Source organism: Aristolochia californica, unplaced genomic scaffold (assembly GCF_029961685.1).
Source record: "Aristolochia californica isolate CCGP_79_NKW_82.1479 unplaced genomic scaffold, dmAriCali1.0.hap1 SCAF_4, whole genome shotgun sequence".
Lineage (NCBI taxonomy): Eukaryota > Viridiplantae > Streptophyta > Magnoliopsida > Piperales > Aristolochiaceae > Aristolochia > Aristolochia californica.
The window spans coordinates 40,658,722-40,675,970 of record NW_027182103.1 but is presented as its reverse complement, the minus strand read 5'-3'; the positions used below and the strand labels follow the sequence as shown (position 1 = coordinate 40,675,970).

General features: G+C 40.0%; 1 protein-coding gene across 2 annotated transcripts in view; it reads right to left on the bottom strand.

Annotated features, from left to right (window-relative positions):
- The window catches only part of LOC137962823 (CMP-sialic acid transporter 2-like), a 54,427-nt gene that overhangs the window by 25,209 nt on the left and 11,969 nt on the right, over nucleotides 1-17,249 (bottom strand). For both annotated transcript variants that reach the window (XR_011115170.1, XM_068809910.1), the window contains exon 5: nucleotides 94-171. Coding sequence is in view for 1 of the 2 variants with exons in the window: in XM_068809910.1 (XP_068666011.1) it covers nucleotides 94-171 (78 nt within the window). In the remaining variant the exon portion in view is untranslated. The remainder of the gene's footprint in view (nucleotides 1-93; nucleotides 172-17,249) is intronic.

Here is a 17,249-nt window from a genome sequence, read left to right as displayed (position 1 = left end):
CTGTACATAAAGTAAACAAACTAGTGAGATTATAGACAAGTTGGCATGACAAATAGCACCCAAGACTGCAGACACAAGCACCAGAATAAATACCTGCATGATAAACTTTAGATAGTTATTGATAGCATATAAAAGAGCTGGAACAGCAAGAAGCACATTGTTTCGAGCTGCCTGCAAATAAAGAAGGACATATTACATTCCCTTTCCAGGTTTTGAATGGTCAATGAAACAAGGAATTTTTACATAGGGAAGAGCATGCACATGTGCAGAGTTTATGCAACATGCTCTATATGATACATTTGAATGATATAAAGAAAGAACCAACTGTTGAAGGGACAAAACTAGGAATCAACTGATGAAGCCTAGCATAAAGCCATGGTAGGAGTAAAACATTGTTCAGCTAATAGAAGCAAGATGCTACCCAAACAATAGATTTTAATTGTATTTCTGATGGTGAGGTGTTCGAACTTAAAGATCTTTATTCTCTTAAAAGTTCCACAGTTATATAGAGGCAGTGTAGTTTGACATCAATATTCAAACTCTAATCATTATACAGCAATATACAAGAGTTTGACAGGTGAGAAGAGCTTTTCATTAGAAAAGTGTTGAGAGTACAGTTTTTTTTAAATAAAATTTTGGGAGCATTCAGGGAGAAAGTCGGCCCCTCCTGCCCTTTCGCATTGAGTTTGTAAAAAGAGATAATAAAAAGAGAAAAACTAATAAAGAAGGAAGCGAGAAGTGCAACAAGAAGATGAGAAGAGTGCAGACAGAGAGCAATTGTAGGGGGCAGGAATTCAACCTCCCCCTTTCTTATAAACCAGCTTAAGTGAAAAAATAAGGTTAACTCACATTAATGCCCCTCTATACAGAAAACCCTTACATCTTCCTAGATACAATTCATACTAAACTGAAAATTGAAACATAGAACTATAAGGTGAAGGTAAACTTCCTACTATATTAAAAGGAACATACAACCATATAAAATTACCAAAACATCCGTACATATACATTTCAACACCCCCTCAAGCTAGAGTGTAAATATCGAATAGTCTCAACTTGTCAGAAAACACTGACTACTCACGTCTTCCAAGGGGTTTGGTGAATACATCACCAAGTTGTTTCGAAGATTTCACATAAGGTGTAACAACCTTCCCTTGCATTACAGCATCTTTGATAAAAAATTTACCTCAATGTGTTTGGTTCTCTCGTGAAATATTGGATTACTGGCTATAAAAAATTTTACCTGATTGTCACACTTCATAACCATTGAATTTTTAATCTGGAAACATAACTCAACAAGAACTTGTTTCACCCATATGAGCTCACACATTGTATGAGCCATCACTCTATACTCTGGTTTGGTATTGGATCTTGCTACTACACTTTGTTTCTTACTCTTTCAACTAACCAAGTTACCCCCAACAAACCAACAATAACCAGTCGTAGTCCTCCTATCTATCTTGGATCCTGCATAATCTACATCAAAGTATCCTATAACATCAAATAGGAGCACTTTTCAAATATTTTAGGATTTCTATGAGCAGCTTCTAAGAGTATTTTATGTGGATTCTCCATGAATTGGCTAACAACTCCCACTGCAAATGATATGTTTGGCCTATTAATTGTGGTATAAATGAACTTATCCGCTAGGCACCTATATAGTGACTTATCCTTAAGCTCAAGACTTTGATCACATGAACACTAGTATTGACTTCCATGAGAGTATCTACTTGTCGTGCACCCAACAATCCATAATCTTGTAACATATTTAAAATGTATTTCCTTTGTGACAGGACAATACCTCTCTCGCTTCAAGCCACCTCAATACCTATAAATCACTTCAGCTATCCCAAATCCTTGTCTAAAAATGTTTTGTCAAATACTTTTTGACTTGTTCAATTTCTTCATTATTACTCCACAACAACACAATATCATGCACATATACAACAAGAACAACAACCCCAAATTGTCTCTTCCACACAAACATGGAATTATCAAAATCACTCCTCACAAAACCAAAATTCATAACTAACTGGATAATTTTTCAAACCAAGCCCAAGGACTCTATTTTATACCATAAATAGACTTCTGCAATTTGCACACCTTCCTAGTCTCCTTATGAGCAGCATATCCAAGAAGTTGCTCCATATATACGTCATCCTGCAAATCACTAAAGAAACGCATTTTTGATATCCAACTAATGTAAGGGTCATCCTTTATTGACTACCACAGATACCAAAATCTTGATAGATGTAAGACAGGTGACAAGGGAAAACATTCCAAACTCATCAATCCCATAGGTTTGGGTGTATCCTTTGGCCACCAATGGGCTCTGTACCTTTCAACACTTTCCACCTGCTTTGTATTTAATGGTATACACCCAACGACATCCGAAAATGTTAGCACCCTCAAGTGGGTCACAAAGTGTCCATGTATCCCTAGAACACAAGGCCTTTATCTCCTCATCCATAGCTTGATTCCAATTAGGTAACCTAAGGCATGCTGCATTGAATGGGAAATAGAAGAAATAGACAAGGACAATGCAAAGGATTTACAGGAATGATAAATAATCAAAGGACACATATTTAGATACTAGATGAGTAGTACATGACATTTTTCCTTTTTTGAGTGCAACTAGTGAAGTCAGAGAGCTCAGGTTCTACAAATGAAGAATTTTATGGTGAGAGACTTGAGAAGGGGCCTTGTTGTATGTGCATGGAGTCATTGATATAATTGTAGTGGCTTCAAAGGTGATGGTCGTGGCTGTGTGGGTGAAGTACCAGCACTTGAACCATCCATAACAACTATAAGAGCTGGATTTTGGACTATTGAACGTTCTTCAACAAAAATCAATGTAATTGGTGGAGACACTCAACAATGAAAAATAAGTGTATTTTCAAAAAATGTAACATCATAGTAGTAGGATTGTAGCACTTGTATCCCTTCCAATAACACGAATAACCCAAGAAGACACACTTAACAAGCCGAGGTTACAATTAGTGACTATTATTCCCAAGAGAATGAACAAAACAAGTAGAACCAAACACTCTAGGACATAGATCAAATATTTTGCACTAAGGTTTTGAAACCTAGATGTGGACACGCCCCCGAAGAACAAAAAAATAATAGGGCTAATTAGATGACAAGAGGCAAGGATTCCATCACCCCAAAAAGACAAAAGAACATTCATCTAAAATAATAAGGTTCATGTAATCTCAAGTAGATGCCTATTTGTGCGTTCAACAACACCATTTTGTTGAGGGGTGTATGCACACAAAGTTTGATGTAAAATCCCAAGCATGTCACAAAAGGATTTGAATTTCTGGTTAAGGAACTCCAAACTAGTATCTGTACAAACAATATGAACAAAGGTCCCAAATTAGGTCTTTATTTCATTGAAAAACTTGGTAAATACATAAAAAATCTGATTTCTCATTAATGAGAAATACAAATATTACTCTATGTTGGAAGACATGAATATGATGGAGTCATTAATACAAATGATGATTCCTCAAAACCAAGAAGTTGGGACCATATGGTGCTGGAATATGTTTTCCTCAAAGACTAGCAGCTTTGCTACATCCAAGAAGTGCGCACACATATATACATACATACATACATACATACATACATACATACATACATACATACATACATACATGTGTGTGTGTATATATATATATATATATATATATTATAAAGTTATGAAATTGAGGTTAAAGGAGGAAAAGTAGAAGAAATAAGAGGAGAAGAGAGAGAGAGGAAGCAGCAGGAAGCTGCACGTGTTGTGTTGAATTTAGAATCTCATGACAAGGTCCTCAACCAAGGTAGTGAAAGAGGAGAGGAAGAAAAGGAGGAGAAGAAAGGAGAAGAAAGAAGGAAGAGAAAAAGAAGAGAAAATTCGACTAGAGAGATGGAGAGAGAGAGCTTGGGAGAGGAGACATAAGGACGAATTTGAGAGAAGAGGGGAGACTTAATGATCTACCCCTTGCCTTGAGTTTCTATTTATAGTGTTAAGGAATAATCTCACATAGAGTGGAGTACAAAGATCTTGAGTTTATTAGTTGGTAAAGAGGTTTCCTAAGTTGGCTAGTCATTTTGGAATAGGGCCTTGGACCCAATTTAACATATAGTTTATGAAGGAAGGTTACAATGACTATAATGCCCTTAGGGCTATAAACTCTCAAAAGAAAAAGACATAAGTAGACATACATCACTTCTTTAATTACACTCTTGTGCATCATTAAATTACACTTTGTGCCACCTCCTTGACGTGGGTAAGGTATTTACCTTAATGCCACTTTGAGGTGTCTTCCAATATGTTGAGGGCTCAGAATTCTGTCCTCCCTCTTTTATTAAATCACTTAAGAGAGGGTTAGTACAAAAGGACATAATTGCCCCTCATTACAGCATCTCCCATAACTTCTCAAATACGACCCAAAATTAAATGAAAATTGAAAAATAGAATTCCGTTATGAAGGCCAACTTACTCTAACCCTTATGAGAAATTTAAAACTATAAGAATGACCAAAATACCCCTATATACCTTTTAAAACTTCCCTTCAAACTAGAGAATAAATATCAAACATACCCAGCTTGTCACAAAACACCAAGTTGTTTAGATGACTTCACATATAGAGTGACAACTTTTCCTTGCATGATAGCATCTCTAATAAAACGGCAGTCTCAATGTATTTAGTTTTCTCATGGAACACTGCATTATTTGGCTATAAAAAGGGTTGTCTAATTATCACACTTCATAAACATAGGCTTTGTAGTGTGAAAATCAAACTCAAAAAGTACCGATTTACCCACATAAGTTCACTCACTGTGTGAGTTATTGCTCTATACTCTATTTCAACGCTGGATCTTCCCACTACTGTTTGTTTCTTACTCTTAAAACTCACCAGATTACCTCTAGCAAAGAAGCAACACCCAGTGGTACACCTCCTATCCATCTTACAACCTATATAATCTGCATCTGAGTATCCAACATCAATTTTCCTATGAGTATAGAACAGACCTTTTCCAAGAGCCCCTTTGAAGTATTTCAGAATCCTACGAGTAGCTTCTAAGTGTATTTTCCTTGGATTTTCCATGAATTGACTAACCCCTCCCACTGCAAAAGATATATCTAGTCTTGTAACATTTGCACAACTTAACTTCCCCAAAAGGCATTTGCACTGTCTTATCCTTAATTTGAGGACTTTGAGGATCATGAAGGCTAGTATTAACTTCCATTGGTGTATCCACTGGACATGCACCCGAGAGCATACTCTAGTAGCATATCTAAAATGTACTTCTTCTGAGATAAAACAATACATTTCTTACTTCCAGCCACCTCGATACCAAGAAGTATTTCAATTATCCTAAGTCCTTTGTTTGAAAGTGTGTTGTCAAATGTTTTTAAACTTGCTCTATTCCTTCAGAATCACTTCCTAACAATACAATCCCAGACTGCCTTTTTAATACAAACATGGAATGATCACAATGGCTCCTTGAAAATCCTAACTTCATAATTATATTGCTAAATTTCTCAAATCAAACTCGAGGACATTGTTTAGTCCAAAAATAGCCTTCTTCAATCTGCACACTTTTTCTGTCTCCCCCCTGAACAATATACCCAAAAGGTTGCTCCATATAGACCTCCAAATCACCATACAAGAAGGATTATGAAAATAGTAGTAGGATGTACCAGGAAGACCAACTCAAGAACGATTCATCAAACACCATATATGTTTGGCGGCCTAGACAAGGTCATCCACCGTCATACAATCCAATTGTGAAGCGCAGTCCCATAAGGACACAACTTTAAGCTCCCAAATCATTTTTTCAAGTGGTGTAGGTTCGTAAACTGTCTCACAAGGGAAGACGACCTGAAGGGTGCCAAATGCAGCCCAATTCCAGCGGTGACGAATATCTAGTTGAAACAATGGCTATCCTTTTTTCACAGCCATAGAAATCAACATGCAAATAGATGTCAATCTAGCACCTAATGAAAATGGCTCAAACACATCAACACCAAATGTTTGAGGATTGTCTACAAATAGATTAGACGCTAGCTGAGATGGATCAGAGGACACAAAATATGGAGTATTCTCAAAGAATGTCGCATCTGCAAAATGTATGTCTTGCGGTTAATAGGATCATAGCATTTATACCCCTTTTGAAGACTAGATTAACCCAACAAAACACATTTAACGGAATGAGGACATAACTTATTAGCAGAGTAACCAAATAGGTGAACAAAAAATGTAGATCCAAAGACAAGAGGAAGAACATCAAAGAGTTGACAACGTGGTTTTAAAACTTTCATAGGGACATGTCCTTGCAAGATGGATGATGGCATACAATTTACTAAGAAGCATGAAGTTAAAACTGCATCACCCCAAAAAGATTTGGGAACATTCATTTGAATTAGTAATACACGAGTAACTTGTGATTTAGAGATTCAAGTCCATCATCAATACAAAAAACAAAGAATATTGGCAACAAATTGATTTTTATTTCATTGAAAATTTTCAAAAATACATCAAAGACCTCAATTTTTTCCTCAGGAGATACACCTATGTAACCCTACTAAAATCATCTAGGAAAGAAAAAAAAGCACTTGAAACCAAATTAACTAGGGACTCAACATAGGCCTTATACATCAGATTGGACTAATTCAAAGACTCTAGAACTATGACTAGAACTGGCTGGAAAACTCGCTCGAGGATGTTTCCCAAGTTGGCACAATTCACAAAGGTAAGGTTAGCTAGCAAAGAAGGAAATGATTGGCTAAGTTTAGTTGGTGATGGATGTCCCAACTGTAGGTGCCATAGATACGGAGAATTTTTAGTTGTAAGAGTGATTGCCTTTGAAATAAACACATTATCCAGAACGTAGAGCCCACCTTTCTCATGTCCTGAATCAATTGTCCTTTCTGTCTACCTAAAAAAAACAAGCAAGAGAAAAAGTTACAGAACAATCGACAGATTTTGTAATATTACTAACAAACAAAATATTTACAAGAAAGTTAGAAACAAAAAGAACTGAGTGCAATGACATCTGAGGAGTAGTGTCAATGGTACCCTCCCCTTGAATTGATGAGGTAGACCCATCAGCTAAAGTAACAATACAATAAGACTGGGGAGTGATAGACTAAAACAAAGATGGCTACCTAACATGTGTGTAGAGATGTTTCTGAATCAATGATCCAAGAGGAGAATGAGACACATTCATTGTTTGAATACTTATGCTTGTCATTGTGGCACTTTTAGTGCAAGAGGAATCTGGTTCTTTGGAAGTAGTGATGGTAGGTGTGGAAGTCAATTGACCCAGTCTCTGATGTAGTTGTTGACTTGTGGGCCAGAGTATGGAGTGTGGTCCATTTCGGTCATAATAGAATTTGCTCGTGCTGGCTTTCCAAAGTTTTCCCAACATTTATTTGAAACATGGTTGGTTCTACCACAATAAATACACTCTTTGTCCCCTCTATCATTGTGTCCAAGTCTCTAGCAGGACCTCTACTACTTCTCCCATGTCCTTTGGCCTCAAACTTATGGAAAGAAGTCTAGAGGTTGAGAACAATAGAATTAGCTACTATTTTATTCTTCTCATTTTTACCAGCCACTACACTTTCAGCTCAAACCACACAATTAAATGCCTATCCAAGGATTGTGACATCATCATTATCCAATAATTGTGCACGAAATGGCATCATACTTAGGTCCCAAACATTCCAAAAGCCTTGCCATCAGCATCTGATTTTTCTCTTTACGAATTGCATCTACATTTGTAGTAAAAGGATGGAAAATACCGATTTCCCGCAAAAACACCTCACATCTAAGTAAACTAGTCAATAATCGAACTATCTCTCCATTGCATGTTAAAATACCTTACATAAAACTCATATATCCTAGACAATTGCTCTCCAAAGATAAGATAGAGGCAAGTGTATTCCATATTTCTTTCAAAGTTCGAAAACTCAAAATTTGTCACTAAATTTAGGTTCTATTCTATTGGCCAACTAGGTCATCACTTGATTATCTTCTACCTCCAAATCTTCAATTATAGGATTGGGAGGGTCATCCCTAACATACTTGGCCTTTCTCTTTGCCTTTAGAAACATAAGAACCAACTTAGACCAATTCACATAGTTTTGCCCAGTCACAGAAGTAATTTGAATAGGGTGAGAATGCCTACTATTTGAACACTATGATGGCTTGATTGGAGTAATTTTATTTTTTTTGAGAAAGATATAATAATAAAACGAGAGAAATTACAAAATTTGAGGGAGCAAGTCCCTTACAACCAGCGATTGTAGCGCAGTTCCCTGCCTGGCAAGAACATCTGCTACCGAATTAGCGGATCTCGGAATGTGAGTCCAAATACAAGATACAATTAAGGTTATTTCTAAAATTTCCCGAGAGGTATCCCAATGCCGCCACAGGGGGAGGGGATACACTTTCACACCATCCAATAACCACTTTTGAGTCCCCTTTGATATGAAGAGGACCACTGCATTTGACTATGAAGACGCGGAGACCAGAGAGGAGGCCATGAAGCTCTGCAAACGTAGAGTCGGATATGCCTAGAGGGCCGGCATAAGAGAAAAACTAATTGCCAGAATGATCTGAAATAACTCCTCCGAAACCAGAAATCCCAAGATCACCAAAAGACGAGCCATCAAAGTTTAACGTAAGATAACCGGGTTCAGGAAGAGTCCATTCTTGCAAAACCGGGATCTTTGTCCTAGAATGCATCATAGCCAAATTTCTCCAGTTTTCACAGATAGGGGTGCCCAAAAAAGAAGAGAAGGTTTTCTTAGTCAGAAACCAAATAGATATATGAACCACCACTCGGTCCGCAACCCGATCTGCAGATTCACATTTTGCATCAAATCGTCTTTTATTGCGCTCATTCCAAAGCCCCCACGAGATGAAGCTAACACAAGCAGAGAGCATCATTTTTCCGAGGCCAGGCAGAGGGGTACCAGTGAGCGACTTACTGAACGAGAGTAGATCAGCCGCCATGTAGAATTGTAACCCAAACTTACTAAGAATGAAGGTCCACACGTACTTGCTTCAGCCATTTAATCCTATGACAACCTCAAAGTATGCCACAAGTATCCACAAAATAATATTCTTAATCCAAAAGAACAATATGTATAAAGTGCAATTTGCACATGTCAAGTGGGCCCCAGACTCCTTAATTAGGGTACAAATAAAGGAACCACAATCGAACAATATCACCAACGGCCCTCGAGTCACCCACTTGCACCAATAATAACAATAAATCAATCACAAAAACCAGTAATTAAGGCTGACACAGGCACGTGATAGAGATACAGGCACATGATAGAAATGTAGGAACAGGATAGGGACACAGGTATGGATTTAGCAAAACATCCACAAGTAACCCTCTAGGAACAGTAAAATCATAGTACACTAATTAATAGTAGGAACCATCAACCAAATGGTTAGGGCAGAAAAGGAAGTGGAAAGATCTGCCATTTATCCAACCAGGAGAAAAATTATTTGAAGAAACCTTCTATAGAAATTCAAAGTTTGTAGAGGGAACAAGAAACTGCCTAAAGAACCTCCCAAGATCAAATTCTATTGTTTTGATACCATGTAGTTATGAAATTGTGATTAAAGAAGAAGGAAATATAGAAGAAACAAGAGGAGAAGAGAGAGAGGAAGCAACAGGAAGTTGTGGATATTGAGGGCCCAGAGTTCGAGTCCTCTCTCTTTTATTAAATCACTTAAGTGAGGATTTGTACAAGAAGACATGATTGCCCCTCATTACAATATCTCCCATAACTTCTCAAATACAACCTAGAATTAAATGAAAATTGACATATAGAATTCTGTTATGAAGACCAACTTACTCCAACCCTTAAAAGAAATCTACAACTATAAGAAATGACCCAAATAACCCTATATGTGTCTTATATATATATATATATATATAAAACCCTAAACCCTAAACCCAAATAACCCTATATGTGTCTTATATATATATATATATATATATATATATATATATAGAGAGAGAGAGAGAGAGAGAGAGAGAGAACTACAGACATATGGGCTTGTTTGTTATATGGAGTTTGCTTGACCGACTCATTTTGATTATATTTGGGCCCTCCAACATCTTTCTTTTGAACTTTTTGTCTCCTCTCTATGATAGAAAGAAGAGAAAAAGGTAGAGAGTAGCCTCCCCCCCAACTACTCTCTTGTCCCCAACACTCCTATCACCCATTGCAAGGGTGGGTACGAGGCATCGACAGAGAAATGCAGGCAGTGATGGGTTTAACGCAGTCAAACTCATCTCAAGGTAGGCCAAGGCAAGAACAGGGTGGAGCATCAAGGCAAAGCAAGATAAGGTTTACCTACCAGTTGCCATCCCTAGCCTTTTCCCTATCTGATCATATCTAAAAAAAGAAACATGAGTTTTTCCTTCTCCTCCTGTCTTCTTTATCTTTTTCATTCACCTCTAGTTCTTTATTTTCTTCTCTTGTTTTTACCAATTTAAAGTTCAAAGGAAAACTATAGCTTCTTATGTAGTGTAGAAATGTAACACAGTATAGTAGCCCTGTAGATGGCAAAATAGAAAGAGTAATAATTAGGATTTCATTTCCATCTCTTGTTGACTATCTTCCTCTTGTTTCTATCATTTCTTAAGCCTTACTTGAGAACTTCACAAATGTCGGTGCTTCCAGGTCATTGTTACCTTGGGCTGGTTGCTCAAACATTAGGAAGAAACACATGGGATTCTCAAACTTTTTTTTTTTAAATAATGCTGAAATTTATTAAGAGAAAGCTCAAACAAGCAAGTTACAAGGGGGAGAAGTCTTCCCAAACAATGAGAGAATGCTGGGAGGTTCTGAATTTTGCCAATTTATCAGCCAAAGAATTGGCTGATCAATGTTAATAATACAATCAATGATAGGCCAGTGACACCAAGGGGGGAGCTATCTTTTGAACACTAGCTGATGACAGTCTTTGAGTCTCCCTCAATAAGTAGCTTGCCAAAAAGACGCTCTTTGAAAATTCAGAGTCCGAATAAAAGAGCACTCACTTCAACAGTATTTGAATCAGCAATGCCCACCGGCCCAACATAGGACAGAATAGGGTCTCTACTACTATCTATGAAAACACCACCTGCTCCAACCGACCCAAGACAGCCTAAAGCACTGCCATCAAGATTGAGTTTGATGTAGTCGCAAGGGGGAGGATCCCAGGTGGTCATAACCAGTCCTACAAGGGCCCGCCATATGTGCGATCAAATCCCAATTTTCCCGAAAGGAGACTGTGAAGTTGGGTCCAAGGCCCATCCCAAAACAGAGACACCCAGTAGAGAGGCAAACTCTTTTTTGGTATGTAACCAGCTCGAGATAAGGCCCACTGCACGAGAAGCCGTATTTTCCGGGGTGCTAGCCTTGGAATTGAATTTGTGGTTGTTTCACTCTAGCAATAGGCACCAAGGGACATGTGCGAGACATGCCAAGAGAAGTAACTTGCCCAACCTAGGAAGACGGATCCCCATAATCATCTCATAGGTGTCAAAGAGGTCTTGATGCAGCCATAGTTTTTTTTTGAGAAGAGTTGTAAATGTATTCAAAAGAGATAAAATACAAACTAAAAAACTAAAAAGACATTTCCTCCACAACAAGATGTTGGAGGGTAACGCCTTTTTTAGCTTGAACATCGGCTAAATGATTAGCAGATCTTGGTACATGTTTCCAAGTACATAATAAATCAGAAGTTAAATTACAGATTTCATCATAAATCTTCCAATGACGCCAAGGAGGTTTTGAAGGCTTGGAGCACCAATTTATAATAACTTGAGAATCCCCTTCAATCAAGAGAGCACCATCCTTTTTTTGTTTGAAGAGTTTCAGCCCGTTGAGCAAGCCATGTAATTCCGCACAAGTAGAGTCTGATACTCCAATTGGACCCGCATAAGTGTAGAGAAGATTTGCTTGATCATCGTGAATTACTCCACCAAATCCGGCTGGGCCCGGACAACCGAAAGCACTTCCATCAAAATTTAATTTAAAGTGTCCAGGAGGAGGTCTAGTCCATTCTATCATAATAGGAGCCTTCGAAATAAGAGACATTTTCGCAACATTTCTCCAATTTTCCCTCATATTTGTTGCTCTTAGATCACAGAATTCTTTGCGAAGGAGAACCCAAGAGCTAACTTGACCGACTATCTGATCACAGAGAATATTCCGAGGAATAGATTTCTGATTGAATTTGCGATTATTTCTTTCTTTCCATAAATTCCACACAATGTGTCCAACACAACAAGATATTAAGATTTTCCCTAACTTCGGAAGATGGGAGCTAACCAAAGTATAAATAGTGTTTAGCAAATCTTGCGAAGGGCAATATAATAAACCGATCTTGTCCATTAATTCGGTCCAAATCTTATGAGCATATTCGCAATGCAAAAGCGTATGATCTGCTGTTTCAGGAGATGTGTTGCAAAATGGGCATTCTGGATTGGGAATATTAATGCCTCGTCTTTGCAAAGCGTCAGAAGTTAAAATTTTTTTAAGACATACCGTCCAGATGAAAAATTTGATGCGAGGAGGAATCGGGAGCGACCAAGCAAAAGTAACAGGATGTTCTGCGTGAAGAGGATGGTAGGAAATCAAATGATGGTACGTTGAGGCTGAAGAGAACATACCTTGTTTGTTGGGTGTCCAGATGAGGATATCGGAAGAATTTTTTAAGGCCACACCAGAAAGTAAATTGATCAGGCCAGTTGCTTCAACAGTTTCAGAGTCATTTAATGCCCGTCTGAGATGAAGATTCCACCCACCCGAGGACTGCCAATGGTCAGAAATCATTGAACTTCGAGATCTTGACAGCTGGAATAAAAGAGGATAACTTTCCTCTAAGGAACTAGTCCCGATCCACCAATCGGACCAGAAAAGAGTATTTTCACCACTTCCAATATAGCATTTGACGGCGGCTTTGAAGCAAGGTAAGAGTTTGGCAATTTTCTTCCAAACAGGGGATAACTTGTAAAATCTTCCCCCCTCCGTCCACCAACCTCTCTCTTTTCCTGATTTACTTGCAACCATTCGGCGCCACAGTAGATTGGGTTGCATGTTGTACTTCCAAACCCACTTTAGTAGCAGAGACTTGTTGGTGGTAGCAACGTCACGAATCCCGAGGCCCCCCATTACAATTGGTTTACAAACATCAACCCATTTTACAAGATTAACCTTTTTTTCCCCATTTGGCCCATCCCATAAAAATCTTCTTTTCAAAAATTCAATTCTATCCCGAATAGAAGCTGGACAATTGTACAAAGATAAGAAATAGGAAGGTATTCCATGAAGGCATGATTTAATTAGAACCAGTTTACCAGCTTTGGATAAAAATTTTCCTTTCCAAGAAGCCAGACGCTTCTCAAGCCTCTCAACAACCGGAAACCAGGAATTTTTCGAAGGCAGGAAAGGAGTCAAAGGTAAGCCCAGATATGTACTCGGAATTGATGCTACCTTACAACCCAGATAGTTCGCCATAGAGTTGAGAATAGATGCATCAATATTAAAACCAAAGATTGTGGTTTTCTCCCAGCTTATCTTTTGACCAGACGTCAATTCAAAGATATTCAAGATAGCTTTCATGCGTTTTATTTGTCTCATGGACCCTTCTCCAAAAAGAATAGAATCATCTGCAAACTGAAGAATGGGGACGTCTTGGATTGGATCAGAAAAAATAGGACTGAGCCAACCCGAACGTTTAGCAAACCGGATCATAGAGGTAAGGTATTCTCCAATGAGAGTAAAAATAAATGGAGAAAGGGGGTCTCCTTGTCTGATCCCTCTAGAGGATTTGAAGTATCCTCGGGGTTTCCCATTTACCAAAACAGAATAAGAAGGGGAGGAAATACAACTCCGCATCCAGAATTTCCATCTGGTACCAAAACCCATACGGTCAAAAAGATAATCCACCAGTTTCCAGTCAACCCGGTCAAAGGCTTTCTCAAAATCAATTTTCAGAACAAACCTAGGAAGGGAAGATTTTTTGAACGAATGAAGAAGTTCATGAGCAGTAAGAGAAGAGTCCAGGATGTTTCTGTCTCGGATAAAAGCACTTTGACAAGGATTAATTACCTTGTAAAGGACAGCTTTTAGCCGATTAGCCAACAGACGACCAATAATTTTATATGAACTGGAAATGAGACTGATGGGCCGGAAATCTTTAGGCTCCTCTGAATTTGTTTTTTTAGGAATAAGCGCAATAAAAGATGCACCAATTCCAGAGTGAGTAATTCCCACTTGGTGAAAATTGTGAACGAAGGCACATACATCATTTTTTAACAGATCCCAAAAACAGTGATAAAACTCACCATTAAAGCCATCTGGTCCGGGGGCTTTATCTTTAGGAAGGCCCAACACAGCCCGTTCAATTTCTTCTGAGGAGAATGGTTTTTCAAGATCCATTGCGTCTTCAGTTGAGATGCGCTCGAAATTGAGCTGATGGATTTTTGGTCTTCTGAAACAGACTTCTGAATATAGCTCTGAGAAATACTTCACCAAAAGGTTAGAAATGGAGGCACTATCCGTTACCACTTGGTCTCCGTTACAGAGAGCAGTGATACGGTTAGTCCTCCTCCTGGCCGAGGCGATGGAATGAAAAAACTTTGTGTTTCCATCACCCTCAGCCATCCAACGAAATCTTGAACGTTGTTTCCAACGGACAGAATCAGAATGAAGAAATGTACGGTATTCAGCATTTAATTTATTTCTAAGCAAAAATTCAGTAGGAGAGATTAACCTTTGTTCCTCCAGTAGATCCAGCTCAGAAATGCGGCGGCGAATCGAATCTTTCTGGGAAGCAGCAGAAACACGATGATTTTTATCCCACATTCTGATCTTTGCTTTGAGGGCTTTCAGTTTCCGAGGGAGGGCCCAGCCCGGGTTCGGATGATTTTCCAATTCGAGCCACCAAGATTTCAAAGAAGGGATGAAAGCCGTGGTTAATAACCAGGCATTCTCAAACCGAAAGGGAGATTTTTCCCACGCAAGAGGCCGGGAATTGAGTTGGATAGGCCAATGGTCAGATCCAATTTTGTTTACGACTTGGCCAGAGGTGTTGGGAAAAAGAAGGTTCCATTCTATATTTGAAAAAAATCTGTCCAATTTAGACAAAATGGGGGGGTTCTGACAATTTGTCCAGGTGAATTTTTTCCCCGAAAGAGGAATCTCGGAGAGAGCAACACTATTGATAAAGTCAGAAAAGGCTCTCATGGTTGATGAGGTTCGGGAAGCAGGAGGACATTTGTCAGAGCAAGATAATGTCGCATTGAAGTCTCCTCCAATGAGCCAAGGGAGGTCCCACAATTGGACAAGCTGAAAGATTTCCTCCCAGAAAGATGCTCGGTCACGGTACCGAGTAGGCCCATATATGCCAGCAAGAGCCCAACAAGTACCGAGGTTGTGATCCCGGAGCTGGATACCTATTGAGTATCGCCCCGGAAGGACGGAAATAGCATCAAAAGCAATTGGATCCCAGATGACAATAATGCCCCCAGAATGGCCAATTGCAGCTACATGCGCCCACGCTGGGTTGGAGTCATACCATATATTACACACAGTTGAATAATCAAAGGACTGTATCTTCGTTTCAAGAAGTATAGCTATTTTTGGTTTAACATCAAAAAGCGCTGCTCGGACGAGAGCACGCTTGGCCAGAGAGCCGAGACCTCTTACATTCCATGATAGAACGATCATGGGGAACGGTGGGAGTTGATGTTTCGCTCCACGGCTCCAGCTTCAGTGTATCCCGCACAAAATATGTTGGCAAGCTCCGTCATTTCTGAAAATTCTTCTCGAGGAAAGGATTGTTCCTGTTCCAGCAGGAATAGGAGGAGCTCATCGCGCGGATTGGGAGTGAAGGCCTTGGCTAGGGTAGATTCAGAGGTTATAGTTGGGGGGAGGTCGGACCAAATTGGAGGGATTCCATAGGGGAAAGCAGGGGGGAGATCGTACCAATCATGGGGAAATTCCATTGGAAGGACAGGAGGGGAATTTGGAGGGGGGGAAGGTGGGGGGGTAGTGTCTTTGATTTTATCTTTGTCCTTGTTTGTCTCGGAAGGTGTGGGGTTACCGAGTTTGGCTTTAGTTTTCCCTGCTTCTTTTTTCCTGGAGTAGGTATATCGGAAAGGGGTGGTGGCAATTTGTTTTTCAGTATTGGTGTGGAAGGGAGGGGTGAAGGGTTTGGGGTTTGAGTTTTCCATGGTGTCGGAGTGGGGGTAAATAATACGAAGGGGGGTGGGGCAGAGGATAGTGGGAGAGTGAATATATAAGGGGGAAGGGGAGTGAGAGGGGGGTTCGAAATCCCAAGTGGATTCATTAGAGAAGAGGGATGGCCTTAACGGGGCTCGAGGGGTGGCCGTATAAGGGGAGATTTGAGTCAGAGAGGGAGGGTTTGATGGGACGGCGAGAGGAGTTGGTTGCTGGGATGGATGGGATGGGTGATGAGGAAGGTTTGAGGTCGGGGGGGTCGCAGAGGGAGATCCTCGATAACGAGCCGAGAATGTGGGTGGAAGTGGGGGGGAAAGGGGATTTATCGAGTTAGAGAAGCTGCGGGACGGGGATGACAAGTGAGGGGTGCGGCTTCGGGAAAAGGAAGATTTAGGCGGCGGAGGGAAGGAGAGGGATTTAAAAGTGAAAGGACGGGAGGGTGGCGTGATTTGGACTGAGGAATTGGCGTACGGTAGGCTTCGGGAAGAGGAAGATTTGGGTGGCGGAGGGGATGGGAGGGATTTAAAGATGGAAAGATGGGTACTGCTTCGGGAAATGAAAAGCGGCGGAGGTGAAAAAGTTGATGTAGAAAGGGAAGGGCGGGGCGTGATGTCGACTGAAGGGTGTTGGAGGTTGATGTATGGCAGGCGAGTTCGGGACTCGAGGTGTGGCGTTGGGGAAAGGGTTGATGGTGGCGTGATTTGGACTGAGGGATTGGCGTACGGTAGGCTTCGGGAAGAGGAAGATTTGGGTGGCGGAGGGGATGGGAGGGATTTAAAGATGGAAAGATGGGTACTGCTTCGGGAAATGAAAAGCGGCAGAGGTGAAAAGGTTGATGTAGAAAGGGAAGGACGGGGCGTGATGTCGACTGAAGGGTGTTGGAGGTTGATGTATGGCAGGCGAGTTCGGGACTCGAGGTGCGGCGTTGGGGAAAGGGTTGATGTAGAAAGGACATGACGGGGCGACGGCGTGATGTGGGCTAAGGCGCTTT